The sequence below is a fragment of the Laccaria bicolor genome, genomic scaffold, assembly GCF_000143565.1.
Source record: "Laccaria bicolor S238N-H82 LACBIscaffold_118 genomic scaffold, whole genome shotgun sequence".
Lineage (NCBI taxonomy): Eukaryota > Fungi > Basidiomycota > Agaricomycetes > Agaricales > Hydnangiaceae > Laccaria > Laccaria bicolor.
In genome coordinates, this window is record NW_001889989.1 from 23,667 (window position 1) to 40,150 (window position 16,484).

General features: G+C 39.8%; 3 protein-coding genes across 3 annotated transcripts; all 3 read right to left on the minus strand.

Annotated features, from left to right (window-relative positions):
* Positions 1-2,546: 2,546 nt before the first annotated feature.
* On the minus strand, positions 2,547-3,055 carry LACBIDRAFT_296823 (uncharacterized protein; the record flags this gene model as incomplete). Its single annotated transcript, XM_001890596.1, has 2 exons — positions 2,547-2,894; positions 2,954-3,055. 2 exons carry the CDS (start codon positions 3,053-3,055, stop codon positions 2,547-2,549), a joined length of 450 nt encoding a protein of 149 aa, XP_001890631.1.
* A 241-nt stretch (positions 3,056-3,296) lies between these two features.
* Positions 3,297-6,479, minus strand: LACBIDRAFT_296824 (uncharacterized protein; the record flags this gene model as incomplete). Its single annotated transcript, XM_001890597.1, has 5 exons — positions 3,297-3,433; positions 3,491-3,893; positions 3,965-5,853; positions 5,909-6,196; positions 6,272-6,479. The coding sequence occupies 5 exons, from the start codon at positions 6,477-6,479 to the stop codon at positions 3,297-3,299; spliced, it is 2,925 nt and encodes a 974-aa protein (XP_001890632.1).
* Positions 6,480-10,176: 3,697 nt separating this feature from the next.
* On the minus strand, positions 10,177-10,972 carry LACBIDRAFT_335716 (uncharacterized protein; the record flags this gene model as incomplete). Its single annotated transcript, XM_001890598.1, has 6 exons — positions 10,177-10,218; positions 10,269-10,423; positions 10,474-10,542; positions 10,598-10,639; positions 10,694-10,801; positions 10,930-10,972. The coding sequence occupies 6 exons, from the start codon at positions 10,970-10,972 to the stop codon at positions 10,177-10,179; spliced, it is 459 nt and encodes a 152-aa protein (XP_001890633.1).
* Between the last annotated feature and the right edge of the window lie 5,512 nt (positions 10,973-16,484).

Here is a 16,484-nt window from a genome sequence, read left to right on the forward strand (position 1 = left end):
CCACCCCTCTCCCCTCCCTGATTGCCCACCACCCCTCTCCCCTCTCCCTCATTGCCCACCACCCCCACCCCTTTTCCTCACTGCCTACCACCACCCTCCCTCACTCCCCCTTCCCTTTATTTAATATTTGATGTAGTAATGTAACTTTATGTAGTTATATTGAATAAACTGTGTCTTTCTCTTACATAAATCTACTAAGTATATGTACACTGTTACTTGGATATATCTATCAAGTATATATATCCTGTTATTTGGATATATCTGTGGTTTTTACTGTGGATATATGTATCTTTGCAAATATATAAATCAAGAGGATGTGTAAAGTGTATATGTACTGTTACTTGGATATATAACTTCAGATATATCTTCCAAGTATATACTGTGGTTTGGATATATTCTGTGATTATATGCAAGGATGATAATTTCACACAGTTCATGGGAAGTGGAAATTCACTGTGGATATATTTTTGCAAATATATATATCAAGAAGATGTGTGAAGAAAATACATATCACAATATATTGGCAGTAATTTTATACAGTACCAATGACAACTGGGCTTGTGCACATTTGCGGAGACCATTTGAGAAGGAGTTGAGAGAAAATAGCAAAAAATCAGAAATCAGAACATGAGAAATTGGGTGCAGCATGCACCTGATTCTGGCCATTTCCATTAGAGGTATGACAATACATGAGTTCTACATAGTATATAATATAAGGAAGTGGGTGACAAAAAAGATGACAGTAATACTATGTAGATAGAGTAAACTGTTATTGTGAGAGCCCTTCTGATGGTGAGTAAAGACTTACCTGGCTGAGGGAGCGAGCTGTTGAGACAAGAGCCTTATAAGGTAGCAGACAGCCATACCTCGCTAATGTCACGTGATCCATCCCAAAACGGTCATTTTTGACAGAAACACTTCTCAAATATTTACCATGCAGGATTTAGCAAATTGAGCCAGAACATTTTGTAGAGAATGCTATCAAATGAGCAACTACCAATTTTCTTGGTGGAAAATTAAGATCTCAAGGAGGAGTTTTGAAATTGGTGTTGCATATGGTAGCACATTACGTGAATCAAAGCACACTCTGTGAAATCCGTATAATTGAAACTCCTCCTTCAGATTTTCAAATCAAGTTCTGAAAACTTGCAAAAGCACCCTGAATACCAATTCAATTAAAATGTTCAGCTCGATTTTGCAGCAGTACACATTGCTCTTCCATTATCATCTACTTTGTAGAAAGTTGCCCAATTAGGACAGCTCATGTGATGTTAGTGAGGTATGGCTGTCTGCTACCTTAGAAAGGAGAGACAAGAGCCTTATAGAAAGGAGAACTCTCATCTCACTTGTGAGTTATCAGCTATAAGGGAATCTAAAAATAGATGCATGAGCTGTAGCAGGTGTTCCATGAGTAATAAGATCTAATATGAGGAGTCACCAACTCTGTGTATCCCAGCAGTCTCTTGTCGTCAAGATCAGATAACAATGTCAAAGGTGTGAGGATCCTCTCCTGTGAAGGAGATGGTCTATGATCACACTCAAGTGAGGATTGATGTTACAACGGAAATCCGATGCTACAATCCTAGCAACTCTCCAGGAAATCCATGGAAAGTCAAGTGACAGACATATGGATTGGGGATGAGATTGCAATCTGATGAGCTAACACATAGGATGATGATACTATTGTACATGTGTGTGGTTCACTCAAGTGGCATGTGACTGTGAGGAAAGCACTCATGTTCTGTTAGCGGAAAGTAAGTAAATGAATATGTACCAAAGATAAGGGAGTTGAATCCCTTGTCATATGAGCAATCAAAGTCACACCAAAGCAAATGAATTAGTGTTGTTGCGAGCTTTACAGTGTGACCATAAAACTTCCATCCAAGTGTGGATCACATGGATTGAGCAGTGGCTCTTGGGTGAGCAAACCAATATATAATAGTCCTCCAACTTGAATGATTTTGATTTAGAATGTTCATTGCCCAAGTCAAAACCCTCCAACTTGAACAGTTCTGATCTAGAATGTTCATTGCTCAAGCCATAGTCCTCCAACTTGAATGGTTTTGATCCACAATGTTCAAGTGCCATGAGAAAGAACTGGACAGTCAGACTGTTGGAGCCTTCATGTAAGCCATGATAGTGGTCTATATCCTACAAACAGTCAAGGAAACAATATATGTCCCACATTACAGAAAATCACAAGTTTTTTTTTAGAAACTGGGACCCCAGACACCCCTAGTGGCTGAAGAAATATATCCTTGGTCAACCCCAGCTGCAAAATATATCCTAAGTCCATCCCAGACCAGAAATATATTTCTACAGTGTGACAGTCACAATTCAGGGTCCAGGCATAAGAAATATATTTGGTGTCCATCTCAGTGAAGAAATATATTTTGGGGTGTGTGACACACTAGAAATATATTTGGTGTGACATTGGATGTCAAAATATATTCATGTAAAAGTGGAGATATACAAGCCCCAGGATATATACAATATAGATATACACCCTGACATTTAGTCCTGTAGTATTCATGGAGTTTGCAAGACTAATAGTCAGTTGTTAGTGGGTGACTGAAGTGCCTAATAGCATCAAATATTGCATATGTTTTTAACCCAGGCTTAGTCACATAATCTGAGATATATGCCACTATAGCTTTGATGGCTGTTCCAGATAGAAGGCTTGTTACATCTGAGTTACATCTGAGCAGATAAGTCACTGGAGGAGATAGTGTATTAATCCATTCCTCTCCTTTCTTGACATTTAAGGGGAGGTTGAACACACGCCGCCCAAGGCGGAGTTTGAATACTTTACATAATCCCGCCGCTCTCGACGTCGTTCGTACAGACGTGCATAGAATGTAGGTAGAACATGTAGTAAATACATGTTTGTAAGGCTTTAAAAAATATATGTGAAACGGTTCGATTCATGGAAGAGAGGGTCTCTTTGCGGCGCCGGCCGCGACGGCTGGGGACACCCCAGACCCCTTGGGGGGAATTGCATCCCCCCCAAACCCCTCCGCTTTTGCCTGCGGCGCCCTTGTGGGGGGATTGGCATCCCCCGAACCCCCTCCTCTGCCTAGCGGCACTTTTTCGCTGCGCTGGCATTCTCACTGCGTTACTCTTCCGCTGCGCTGGCCTCTTCACTGCGTTGGCCTCTTAGCTGCGCTCGCCTTTTCGCTGCGCTGGCCTCTTCACCGCATTGTGGTTTGTTAATTGACCTCGCCTTTGGCGCAAAGGTACTCAGGATCCACTAAAGTACTGTAATTTGTATTCAGCAACTGTAAGGATGTCGAAAACTACTGAATTCTATATGATTCCTTCCGTGCTTCCTTTTTCCCTCTCTTGAATGGAACAAGTCCGGCTTGATGATCGTTTGTATCATGTTCATCTTGACTCAGGGCTTCCAGTGACTCGGTGCTGACATTTCCATAGCCTGTGAGGAAGCAGTATAATCAATATAAAAAGCTATTACTGCAATGAGAAAGCTTACTTCGAGATGTTTTGAGGCGCTCGCGGATGCTTGGGCTGATGTATTTTTCGAGCTGGGAAGCGGATTCGGGGGATAGATCCAAAACCGTTTGGATTTCTTGCATCATCTCATCTTCAGCCGCTCTTAGTTGCATCATAGCAGTGCCTATCGCGTTGATACGGCTGTGGTCATAGCTTGAGTCGGAGGTCGAGTTGGGCAGAACGAGGAGTGTGGTTTGTTGTTCGTGGCTTTGACAGCGCGCGTGGTTTTCGTGATGCCAATCGGCAGAGGTGTCCAACTCGAAGAAGGCTTTGTCTGACATGTATTCCGAGTCGGATGCCGCTAGGGAGTCAGGAACGAAATCGAGGGATGATGATGATGGACGGCGGCGTATATACGCAGGATGTACGTGGGTTGGCTTGTCCTTCAGGAGGAGTATCCACAATCCGAGTCATTCAGATATAAGTTGAATGCATGAAGTTTCTGCAAACATACCTTGAGATCCTCCAATCCTTCTCGGTCTCCATGATAATGAACGCCAACTTGTATCCCTTCAGAGCTACTGACACTCCCGGAAACAAATGACTGATCAGAAGCCTCAGAAGCCTCGTGTCGATCATGATCGTAAGAATTCCATGCTTCGCCGGGGTGATCGTGATCGAAATCATCGACGCGTGTCATGACGCTTGTACCACGCGAGTTTCCGGGATGTGGTTGTTCATAATGTTGAGATTTTGTAAGTACGCTTGGAATTTGTTGAAAGTGTTGCATTAGTGCAGGAAGGAAAGCTGAATGAAATAGATTGATCACATACAATGATTCGGTCTTGCTAGTTGATTTCTCAACCATTTCATCATGAGGTTCTTCGTCGTTGGACTCATCTTCCAATTCACCAAGCCATTTTTCGATGAGCTCGTCATGGTATGATGCGTCAGAGTTTTCAGATGAATTTGATACATCTGCTTCAGGTGTCAAGCTTTCTGAGGCGGATGGAGTGGATGGTGCACGGTGATGCAATGTGATGGGTGGCTTGATTATTCGCAGTGATCGGTAGTAACCATCGAGTTCTTGTTTCCCATGCCTTTCCTTAAAAAAATCGGGGATCACGGCGGTTACCAGGAGGAGAACCCACACGTCTATCCGTGGGAGGCGTCCTGAATGTTGGTAGGGCTTGTAGTACTTACCTTTAATACGTCCGTTAAAAGACTCGAGGGGGTTTGTAGTACGTGCAATTTGAGAGATGGGAACTCCAAGTTGACGAGCTGCCTCGGTAGCACCAGCAGGAGACCATGGAAGCCAGCACGCTTCGTTTTTGACATAGCTTCTCAGGTAATCCAGAAAACCTAGGGCTGCTGCTGCTTGAGACTTTGATAGATGATTGCGCTTCCTCCGAATTTTTTCCCAGTGCGCTATTTTATCCGTGTAGATCTGCATCGCCTGATCGTGATGGGAAATGCCAGTGTCTTTGAGGAGCTTCATCAAAAGCTGTCCGATGTGTTTGCGCACAATCTGACGGCCTTCACCTTTGGGAACAGACCGTAAATGTCGGTTGAGTGCATTGCGCCATGCTTGCCAAACGTGAAAAATGCAGAGTAAAAGAAAAATTGAGTCCCAGTTTGCTGATAGTGCTGATCGTTCTCGGGCATCATTGTCCGTAATTCCAATTTGTATGTCAAAGGGTTCTCCTAGATCGTTTCGGCCCATTCCATGCTTGAACAAACCCAGAAGCCGAGTCAAAAGAGCAGAGTTGTAATCTGCATGCATCGCCCGAGCAGATTCCCGAGCAGTAAAAAGTATAAAGCAAATTGGAATTCCTTTGCCAGTTTCATCGAGAGCCATGAGAATCACTAGTAAAGCGCAAGCCGAACAGACACCAAATGTGAGATCCATCAAAACTTGTTTTTGATGGCCATATTTCCAGGCGGCAGTATGCATTTCCGTTGTTGACAGAATAATCTCAAAGCGGTCAGTTTTTGATTTTTCATGTGCCTGGTAGTGCATGCAAGATTCCAGGAGAAGGGGAGATGGTGGTTGGGCACACTCTGCTCGGAACCATTTATCAAGGTTATCCTCGGCAGCCGTTCGTTGAGGGATCCCTCTCTCTCGAGAAATTGTGCAGTAAAGGGAGGACATATCATGGGTTGTGAGCTTGTAGCGACCGTGCTTGTTGCCTGTTTGACCGGGCCATTTTTCTTCCGCATACACATTGCATTCCGAGCGCAGAAGGCTGAGTGGCGCATTTTTCCGAAGCAAAGAAAGCGCATACTCTTGAAGTTCCGGGTTTAACTGAACCCTTGGATTTCGTTCCATCTCGATCTGTGAGGCACAGTCATCAGAATGGTCAATTATCCCCGAAATTTCATCAATGGCAACTAGCCGTCCATCTGAATATATGCATCAGCATTCTGTTATTTTATTGAACAGAAGATGGAGAATTACCGTCAATTTCACTATGTGTGGTCACCAGCTTAATCCAACTTAAACAGCCAACATTCTTCCACGGTATCTGACGTTTCTTTGACGCGAGCCTGCCTTCTTCGTTGTCAACACCGCATTGGCATTGAAAATGGCGCGTCCAACGTTTCCAGGCAGGTTTCTCTGCCTTTCCTCCGAGTCCTCCAATGGCCTTGCTGGAAGTTTTCTGAATTGAAAATTTTGCTTGTACATCCCTTTCATCCTGGGAAGGGATGTAGAGCTGCAAGGTTGCATACAGCTCGAGGGCTTCTTCTACATATCAAGTGTGCAACATTCAAACTATTAGCATGCTTCCAACATAATTGACAATAATGTTGAGCAGCTTACGCTGGCTCTTAACAGAATAATTAAAATGACGTCGATCAATGCCAACATTCTCGAGGTGCACAGCCATCGCTTGGCGTGAATCTTCTGAGAGACGTAAAAACGCCGGTGCCGCGGCTTCTGTTTTCTCAACCAAACGAGGCCGAGGAACATTTTGCAGCTCCGGAACGACCGAATTCACGCCAAATGGAAGGTTGGTGGTGGTAGCCATGACGTGGTGCATATATTCTATCTACCATAATTCACGCTACATATCAACAACCGACGCGACGCGTTTGTTGTGGTTTGTTTCCCGCCACCTTCGGCGGTGTGAGTCTCAATTCCCATTTAAGGCCCCAGTGTTTGAATCCACCTCTGTCTGATCATATAATGGTCTGGGAAATCTAGCTTTACATTTTCCCTGTTTATTCATACATGTAGGTCTATCCCTCTTTGCAGCTTTTTCACTATCTGATCTGTTCCTTCCACAATCATGTACATTAGACCTCAGAATCAGATCATCTACTGTCTTTGCATATTCTTTCCACCAGGTGCTAAGATTTTCACATTTTTCACAATTATTGCAGTCACAAAATGGAGGAGGTGCTTCAGGTAAAGTCTGAGTTGGATCCTTATAATCCTTGTTTTGATTTTTCTCTATATCTACCTGGTCCTTCACCTTATCCATTGACCCTGTCATAAATTCACCAATGTGGACAGCCTCCAAATATTCAACTATTTTCTTTTGAAAGTCTGAAAAAGGATCCATGATTCTATCTCTGATTTCCTGAGGAGTTAAAGCTCCTTTGATCCAAAGTAGCATATGCAAATGTAAAGTCAATCTTCCCTGTTGTTCCACTGTTGCATAAAATGCCTCTGTATCTCCATACAGTCCTCTATGTTTTTCACCCACACCAAGAACATGCTTGATGAACATCTCAGTTATGAAGTGGAAAAATCTAGCACCAGCTACAGGATTATTTGCAATTAATTTGTATCTTTCATCATATTCTCTTAACAATGGACTAAACCTTTCCTTAGTATCAGCAAAGTACAATGATATAGGGTGCATGTTATCAGCTGGAGAAAATGTGATGAACCAAGATGGAGCTCCAATGAATGAGATGAGAGACCAGATTTCATTGTGCATATATTTTTTGGTAGTAGTTGAGCCTTGAACTCTTCCTGAAACATGATCCAAGTCTTTAATAAGCTGAAAACACAAGGACTCTTCAATAGTTTCAGGCTTTACCCTCCCTCCATCTTCCATTCTTTGGATCAAGTCACTTAGAACTCCAACATCAACATCCATAAGTCTTTTTGAAATATTGTCAAATTTTGGAGTCTCAGCAAGCAGGTATCCTGAAGATGTACTTTGTTTGATTTGTTCATGATTAAAAGCAATTAATGCAAAGTGAGAATCCTTTTGAAAGCGCTTGTCATGGTACATAAGAAGATGCCTTTTGTGTTTGATTTCAGACAGACACCCCTTTTGAAGTGTGTTTCCAATTCCTCCAAGGCCATATGGAAAAAGCCATGGAAACATCTGAGGAAATAACTGAGGATTATTGTATAATGACTCTGGTTCTTGTGCATGGCTCACAGCTAATATCTTTTTATTTGAAGTCAAATGTTGAAGGGCAATGGCTTTAAGTGCTTTTAAGCTTTTTGTTGAATATTCTTCACCAGTCAATCCATGAACGACAAATGGACACTGGCCAGTTTCAGTTCCAGTCTCCTCTTCCATATCATTAATAGCTGTAGACTCTGGATCTTTGTTTGAAGATGACTCTCTATAATCCACTACAACTGGTGGACTATCCTCAGGATATTCTCTAAGATTTTTATAGGATATTTCCAGATCAAAATAGTCACAGTGGTTAAGTTTAAGCCACTCTAGAGCTGCAGCCACCTTTTTATGTCTTACAAGAAGAGGAGTTCTCTCAAAGTCAGATTTTGTAGGTTTGCAAGGACCAGTATAAATGAAAGCTAAAACTTCATCCATTTCCTCTATTGGAGGAGGCAATATATCATAAATCTTAGGTGTAGGATTAGAAAAAGAGATAGCATTAGCTCTCATTTTATGCATTCCTGAGGATACTCTGACTAGGCATCTATTATGACGAACTCTAGCCACCAAAAGTTGTTCAGCAAATGACAAGTCTAACAATTGAGGTGGAACTTTTCCTATCCATTTGCCATTTGCTAAGGCTAGCAGTGGCATCTTGCCTTTTGATACAGCTTTATAGCAAATCTGACATATAGAGTCCAAATCACTGTCCAGAACTGGGCCTTCAATATCAGAGAGGGGATCCTTTGAACTTTGTCTTTCAACTTGGGTAACACCATTTTGAATCAGAATATCCAAGTTCAAGTTCATTTCTGAGAGCTTCTTGAGAGACGAACTTGGTGTTAACTGACCACAAACTGCACATCCAGACTCCTCAAATTGATTTGGATCTATATCTTCACAGAAATCTGTAAATATCTGATGCATTAATTTTTGGGAAGGAGCTGAAGGGGGAAATTCTGGGTTTAAGCTTTTATTTTGATATTTCTTTACTGCTTCCAAGTTCAAAACTTTATATTTTTCTTGATTTTTTTCTTGGTGTTTTTTGGCTGCTTCCAAATTACTGGCCTTGTATTTCCCTGGGCTTTTCTCTTGATGTTTTTTAACTGCATCCAAATGGTTGGCCTTATATTTCTCTGGGCTTTTCTCTTGATGTTTTTTGACTGCTTCCAAGTTGCTGGCCTTATATTTCTCTGGGCTTTTCTCCTGATGTTTTTTAACTGCCTCCAAGTTGCTGGCCTTATATTTCTCTGGACTTTTTTCTTGGTACTTTTTTGACTTGTTTAAATTAATAGCTTTCTTTTTTTCTGTCTTGTTTTTCTCATCTATAAATTCAAATATTTCTACATATTCTTTACATGATTTACACTTGTGACTTTCAATAATGCTCTGAATTTCTAAGCTTTTTGACTTGGAATGAATTTTGATGTTATGGCATTGAGCAATAAATTTTAAGTTAGGAATGCTCAAGTGGGAAATGAGCTCTGTAAGGGGCATCTTACAAAGTAAAGTTGGACTCTTGATACTCTTCAATGTATGGACTTCAGATTCAGATACATAGTCTGAATATTTATATATCCCTCCTGGATTCACCTCATTTATAGCAAATGAAGAAAGCTTCTCAGCTGAAAATATACCTGCAGAGCCACCCCCCAATATTTCAGTTTTAGTCACCAAGTCATTATCTGGATTGAAACTTTGTGTTGGTTTAAACCCTGGAAGGTCCAGCTCCAAAAAGAATACTACAGATAAAGCAAGTATCATGATACACAAATTTCTTGTGATTTTTGTTGAGAACTTGAAATACTGCAAAGCTGAGACATGGTGGAATATTATCAAATACATAATGTAATTTGCAAAGTTTAAAATAGTAGAGCATCCACCAATTCTGTTCATAAGAGTAGCAAAGTCATGAGATCTCAATATATTTCTTTTCAATTTCAAATCAAGTTCCTGGCATTTTACTGCAACCAGATCTCTTTGAGAAATAATGGTAAATAATCTGAGAAGAGTCAAAAAAGATCTGACATATAATTCCAAGAGTGGAGAAGATCTTAGATGCAACCACAACTTATGAAGTTTTAAATCTAAATATTCAGAAAATGTGTAGTCACTTTTACATAGCTCAGGGCTAAGTTCAACACAAGTAGAAAAGCCATCATTTTTCAAAATCAAAGTTTCTGACCATGAGCTTTGTGCATTCCAGTATAAGGGCAATACCCCTGATGTGTGCTTATATATATCATCATATCTCATATTTGGGTAGGCTATATCTGTTCCCTCAACCATAAATGGAAGAGCATATGTATTTTGCCTTTTTCTCTCAACCATAAATGGAAGAGCATATTTATTGTGCCTCTCAACCATAAATGGAAGAGTATAGAGTGCCAAAAGGCCTTGCCTCTCAACCACAAATGGATGAGTATATGATTTATGTATTTTTCTCTCAACCATGTTGAATGGAAGAGGCTCAACCAAATGGTTGGCTGCCAAAGGGCTTGGATTGAGATCAATCACTATAGAGGGTGCCCAAGGGCTAGGGTTGTAATCAACCTCACTGGGATCAAGGTAGTTGCCAAAACTCCCTTGATCCCAGTGTAAAAGATCTAAAAGATTGCTTAGTCCTAAGTTGCATATGATCAAGCTAAGGTCTTACCATAGTTTAAGGAAGAGATGGCATAGAAATCCATAGGATTTAACTGGCAGAAAGCCAATGATGTGTTTTCTGGGTTAAATATATTAAATTTGAGAATATGCACTAAAAAGAGCAAGTTACATACCCTCTGGGCTCAGAATAGCCAGAGAACAGGGAGTTTGTTGATCTAGAATGTAGAAAGATTAGCAGAGTACCTACAGAAATATAGAGATAGGCTTACATGGCCAAAAATGACCAAGTTCAGAGTTAACACCAGTATTTCCAGATCTGAGCATGTTCCAGGTCTTGGAAGAGAACACAGAGGGCATAGAAGTGTAGCAGAGAAGGCCTAGAAGCCATAGCAAAAAGAATTGTAGCAGTAGCATGAGTGGTTGACTCAGAATGGAGTGAACAAGGTGCCAGCAAAGCAAGATGATGGTAGTTCAAGTTCAAAAGGGAAAGTTTACTATTGTTTACCAGAAGCTTTGAAGTACCCAGGAAGTTTAGGGCATGTCCACATTCCTTATTTGGGAACTTTTTCCCACAGTACATGAATTATAGCCCCTTGTTATACATTTCTAAATGTACTGGAATCATCTAACCCAATGATTTTCTTATTGAGAAAAACATAAAAAAACATGAATAAATAGGTGTCTTTGCATATATCTCAGGAAAGAAAATAGCTAGTCACATTTTGTGACCACATTGAGAAATATAACAGCATGCTCTATAAAATTGTAACTAATTTCCTTTTTGGGTCAAATTTCCCACAGTACCAGAAACACAGCCTCTCACTTAGCTTTATTAACAATAATTGTAGCCCCTTTGCTTAGCTTTACAAATATATATAAATGATGTCACACAGATCTTTCCTTATTGAGAAAAACACAAAATACTGAAAAAATTGGACACTTTTTGAAAATAGTCATGTATTTTGGCCAATATCTGCATAAGAAAGAAGACTAGTCAGATGATATAGTCATATTTCTGATATTTAATGTTGCTAAACTCTTGGAGAGGCTGTATTCAGGGTCCAGGATACACTTCCAAATATGGGAATCTGCCCAAATATAGCTAGAAAATGATAAAGACATTAGTGTCTACAAGTTTCTTTATTTTTTCCTCATTTTCCAGCTATTTTCTATCAGTTGTTTTTTTTGCTCTGCCTATATTTAGATATGGACCCTGAACACAACCCCCCCAACATCATGACAACAGCAAATATCATTCCTATTTTTCTTCCCTTTTTTGGCTTACTTTATAATCATTTTACACAATCTTTCTGGCTATGTTCTATTTTTAGACATGGACCCTGAACCCTGAACACAGCCCCTTCATGATCATGGCAATGGTGAATACCATACTTATTTTTCACTTATTTTTTACTGCTTCTCTGCCTATCTGTTTCTATTTTTCAGACAGCTTTCTATATTTGGATATGGTCCCTGAACCCTGGACACAGCCTCTCCAACTTACTAAGCAATGTTCTGATTTTCTACACATTTTTTGCCAATTTATATGCCATTTTTCCAGATTTTATGGCTGCTTTTCTGTTTAAGAGAAAAGGTTCCTGTGGTGATGAAGGTAAATGAATGAATCAATGAATGAAAATTTTGCCTAAGTCCTCAGTTGATAAAGAATGAGTCTTACTTGTAAACTTGTAAGGACTCATAAAAAATTTATGAGATGACCAAGAAGGTTTTTCTTAGTGTCAGAACCAGAGACACACTCCCAGAAACATAGACATATATTAGTACCTACAAGAGTGAGATGTCTGGTTCTGATGCAGATGTTATCTTATCCTAAGATGAGTTTGCACTTGTGCCTCATGCTTACTCATCATGGATCACAGAACCTTCCATGGCATTCTGGATCTTTGTACAAACATTAGGAGTCATTGTGAGTCGCTGTTCAGCATGTTTGGTTTAGTTGTGTCTGTCAAACACTGTCAAGCAGTTGTGTCAGTATAGGCAGTTATTCACTTTCCACCTAGTCTGGGAGTCAGGTAAATCTTTTCCGAGCGCCTTTGTTTATTAGCGCCATTGTTAAGGGCAGGACGCACCATTGGTAGAACTCTGGTCATGTTCAGTTCATACTACATGATGGTGTTCTCGCTACGTACTGCCCTGTTCCAGTTGAGTGTTGAACTTAAATATCATTTTCTTTCATCAATACACATCAACAGAAGTATGAATAAAAAGGATACATTTTCTGCTCTGGAGGCTACAACAAGGATAAGTGTCAAGTGTACATGGTAGGTGTGCTATCGGGTATCCACCATGATTTGGGGTCGTACAAAGCGAAATTAGATACAGATGAACAAAATGGATCAGTACGAATGGGTTTTTGGATGGTAGTAGTTTGAATTCGGAGGCAGGTGAGAATTACTGTGAAATGGGACAGGGGGCTGAGTGTGTTGGTCGTTGGGAGAACTAGGGTCTCCAGCAGAGCAGGGTTTGGATGGTTGACAGGTGGGAAGCTTTCTGTTACCACCGGCTTCAGAAGTAGCTTGCCACTTGACTCTCAAGTGCTGTACGATTGATCTCCTGCTCGTTTGGGGTGTGTCTTTTAGCCAGCATTATAGCTGCTTGAGTTTCCGGCCAGCTGTTCAGACATGGTGAGAGCTTGATCCAGGCTAAGCAAGGTCCCAGAAAAGTGTTGAAGGCGCGTCGTTGACTGTAGATTTTGTGAGATGTCGCCTAGGAATGTTGAGCCGGAACTTCGAAAATGTAGCTACTTGTGTAAGAGGCCATTGCAAGCATGGCAGAAACGAGTCCTCTTTTGCAAGAGCAATAGTAACCATTTTCTATTTTCTTTTGCTTTTTTCTGTTTGTCTGGGTATATTCATCCAAGTATGCCTGCCCTAAATCTCAACCCACCCTAAAGTGCCTCAGATATATAGCGCATCGGCATCTGTCACATCTCTTTTGCTTTCCTTCTCCTCTTCTCCCCCAATTTATGTTTAACCATAAACTTAAGTAGTGTACCACATCAATTGTAAACGAGTTCCACATAGTATAAGTTAAGACTGGGCACTAGGATAGCCCAATAATAGCCCTAAGAAACATGTAATAGGTGCTGGATAGACACCATGAGGCTATATTGTATCTTGGTCAGTTCTGTACCGTTTTCTACCAAATAAGTGTTGATTATCAGCTATTTGATGTTGATTTCAGGGCCTGAAGAGACGAGAGGCATCTGCCATCATATTTTTGAGATATCTGTCATGCTAAGTTTCATGATTCATCAGGAGGGTGTACTCTATCTTTGTGAGTTCTCCATCATCATCCTTCATTAAAGGCTCGTTTACAACATATTCTAGTGTAGTTTAAAGGTCCTGAAGAGACGAGAGGTTTGCATGTCCGCGTTCTGGAGATATCTTTACGAGTCCTCTGAGTTTACGAAGAGACTCATTTATTACCCTTGATCTCAAGGAAATTTTCAGCATTCTAATGCTGAATTTTGCCTTTTTCCCACGAAAATTGATGGTTTCTCACATTCAGGGATTCAGGGGATTCAGGGATTCAGGGGATTCAGGGTCTCTAGCCTTTTGTAGTCATCCACGTTCAGGGTTTCAGGGTTTCAGGCACTCTAGCTTTGTATGCTTCTGTCATCATTTGTGTAGTTGATGGTATATAGTACAAGGTTTTACTGACCATGTGATCTGTCCAGTGATGGCACAGATTGTCACTCAACATGGTCACAACCAGTTAATGAGAGTTCATCTATCTGCCAAACACTATTGTTCATCAGTTCTATTGCATCATTTTGTCCATAGTTGTCACATTATATATAGCTATATGGACTAGTGCATGTGGCAGCAGTTATTTATAGTTTTGTATAAGTGGTATCCAGTAAGTTGCAGCTTTTCTTTTGAATACACTTATAGATGCTTTTCTCCGTTTCAGGGCCAATTATGTAATGCATACTACTACAATGTATGTAATTAAATTTCTTGCAGTTGTATATTATTTTTGCATTTTATCTTATGTAATTTGGATCAGATATGACAGAGTTGCAGTATTTTCTTTCAGAATTGCAGATATAACCTGGGAAATGACATGCCAATTATGTAATACATAGTGCACAATTTTACGTAATTGAATTGCGCGGAATTTTACCTTTTTTCTGGATTTTATTTTATGTAATTCGGATTAGATTTGACAGAGTTACAGTATTTTCTTGCAAAATTACTAATATAAGCTGCATGCAAAAGCAGAAGGGTTAGCCAAATGATGCCAAATTATGACATGCACCAAGATTGTGTGAACCTGCACTGGGGTTCAGACGATCCTTGGCACACGTCATCACTTAGTCATCATTTTTAGTGAAAATGAAGATTTGTTGTAGCTCTGCCAAAGTGTGGTAAAGTTCTTTGCATCTGTTTTGAATGACTTGCTTTCAAACAAATGCAATCAAAACTACTGCGCACGTGGTAATTTTGTTTGTTCAAGTTGAGAAACTTCTGGATAGGCAACAACACCAAATTAGTCATCATTTTTAGCAAAAATGAAGATTTGTATGTAGCTCTGCCAAATCTAGTCCAAATTACATGGTTTTTTTTGCAGTATGCACTCCTTAATTGTAGAATCATTGTGAAATGAGGATAAATGTAGGTAAATACAAATAAATAGTCCAAAATGACATGTGTACTCTCAGAAAATGTTGGTTTTATGTAATCTGGTCTAAATGACATGGTTTTTTTTGCAGTCTGCACTCCTTAATTGTAGGATCATTCTAAAATGAGGATAAATGTAGGTAAATACAAATAAATAGTCTGAAATGTCATGTGTACTCTCAGGAAACATTGGTTTCTGTATACTGAACTTGAATCCACATGATATCACATGGTTAAAAACAAATGCAAACAGATTTACCGCATGTGCAGTAAAATTGTTTGCACATATTGAATGATTGGTGGTCCATCTTGGTCCACCGAAAATGAAGATTTATATGTAGCTCTGCCAAATCTGGTCCAAATGACATGGTTGTTTTTGCAGTATACACTCTTTATGTGTAGGATCATTCTAAAATGAGGATAAATGTAGGTAAATACAAATAAATATTCTGAAATGACATGTGTACTCTCAGGAAATATTGGTTTCTGTATACTGATCTTGAATCATATCACATGTTAAAAACAAATGCAAACAATGTTTCCACACAGGATGCACACATGTTGAATGCTTAGTAATCCAATCTGGTGAAAATGAGAATCTCTACCTAGCTCTGCCATTTCTGGTCCAAATGACACGGTTTCTTTTGCAGAAAGCACTCTTTATGTGCAGGATCATTCTGAAATGAGGATAAATGTAGGTAAATACAAATAAATAGTCTGAAATAATATGTGTAGTCTTGGAAAACATTGGTTTCTGTATACTGAAGTTAATCACATGGTTGGAAATAAAGACAAACAGGTTTACTGCACACATGTTGAATGCTTAGTAATCCAATCTGGTGAAAATGAGAATCTCTACCTAGCTCTGCCATTTCTGGTCCAAATGACACAGATTCTTTTGCAGAAAGCACTCTTTATGTGCAGGATCATTCTGAAATGAGGATAAATGTAGGTAAATACAAATAAATAGTCTGAAATAATATGTGTAGTCTTGGAAAACATTGGTTTCTGTATACTGAAGTTGAATCCATATGATATCACATGGTTTAAAATAACGACAAACAGTTTTACTGCATGCACAGTGAAATTGTTTGCACATGTTGAATGATTAGTAACCCATTTTGGTGAAAATGAACATTTCTACATAGCTCAGCCACTTCTGGTCCAAATGACACTGTTCCTTTCGCAGAAAGCACTCTTTATGTGTATGATCATTCTGAAATGAGGATAAATGTAGGTAAAGACAAATAAATAGTATGAAATGACATGTGTAGTCTTGGAAAACACTGGTTTCTGTATACTGAACTTGAATCCATATGATATTACATAGTTCAAAATGTAGACAAATAGTTTGACTGCATGTGCAGGGAAATTGGTTGAATGCTTAGTAATCTCTTTTGGTGGAAATGAGGAT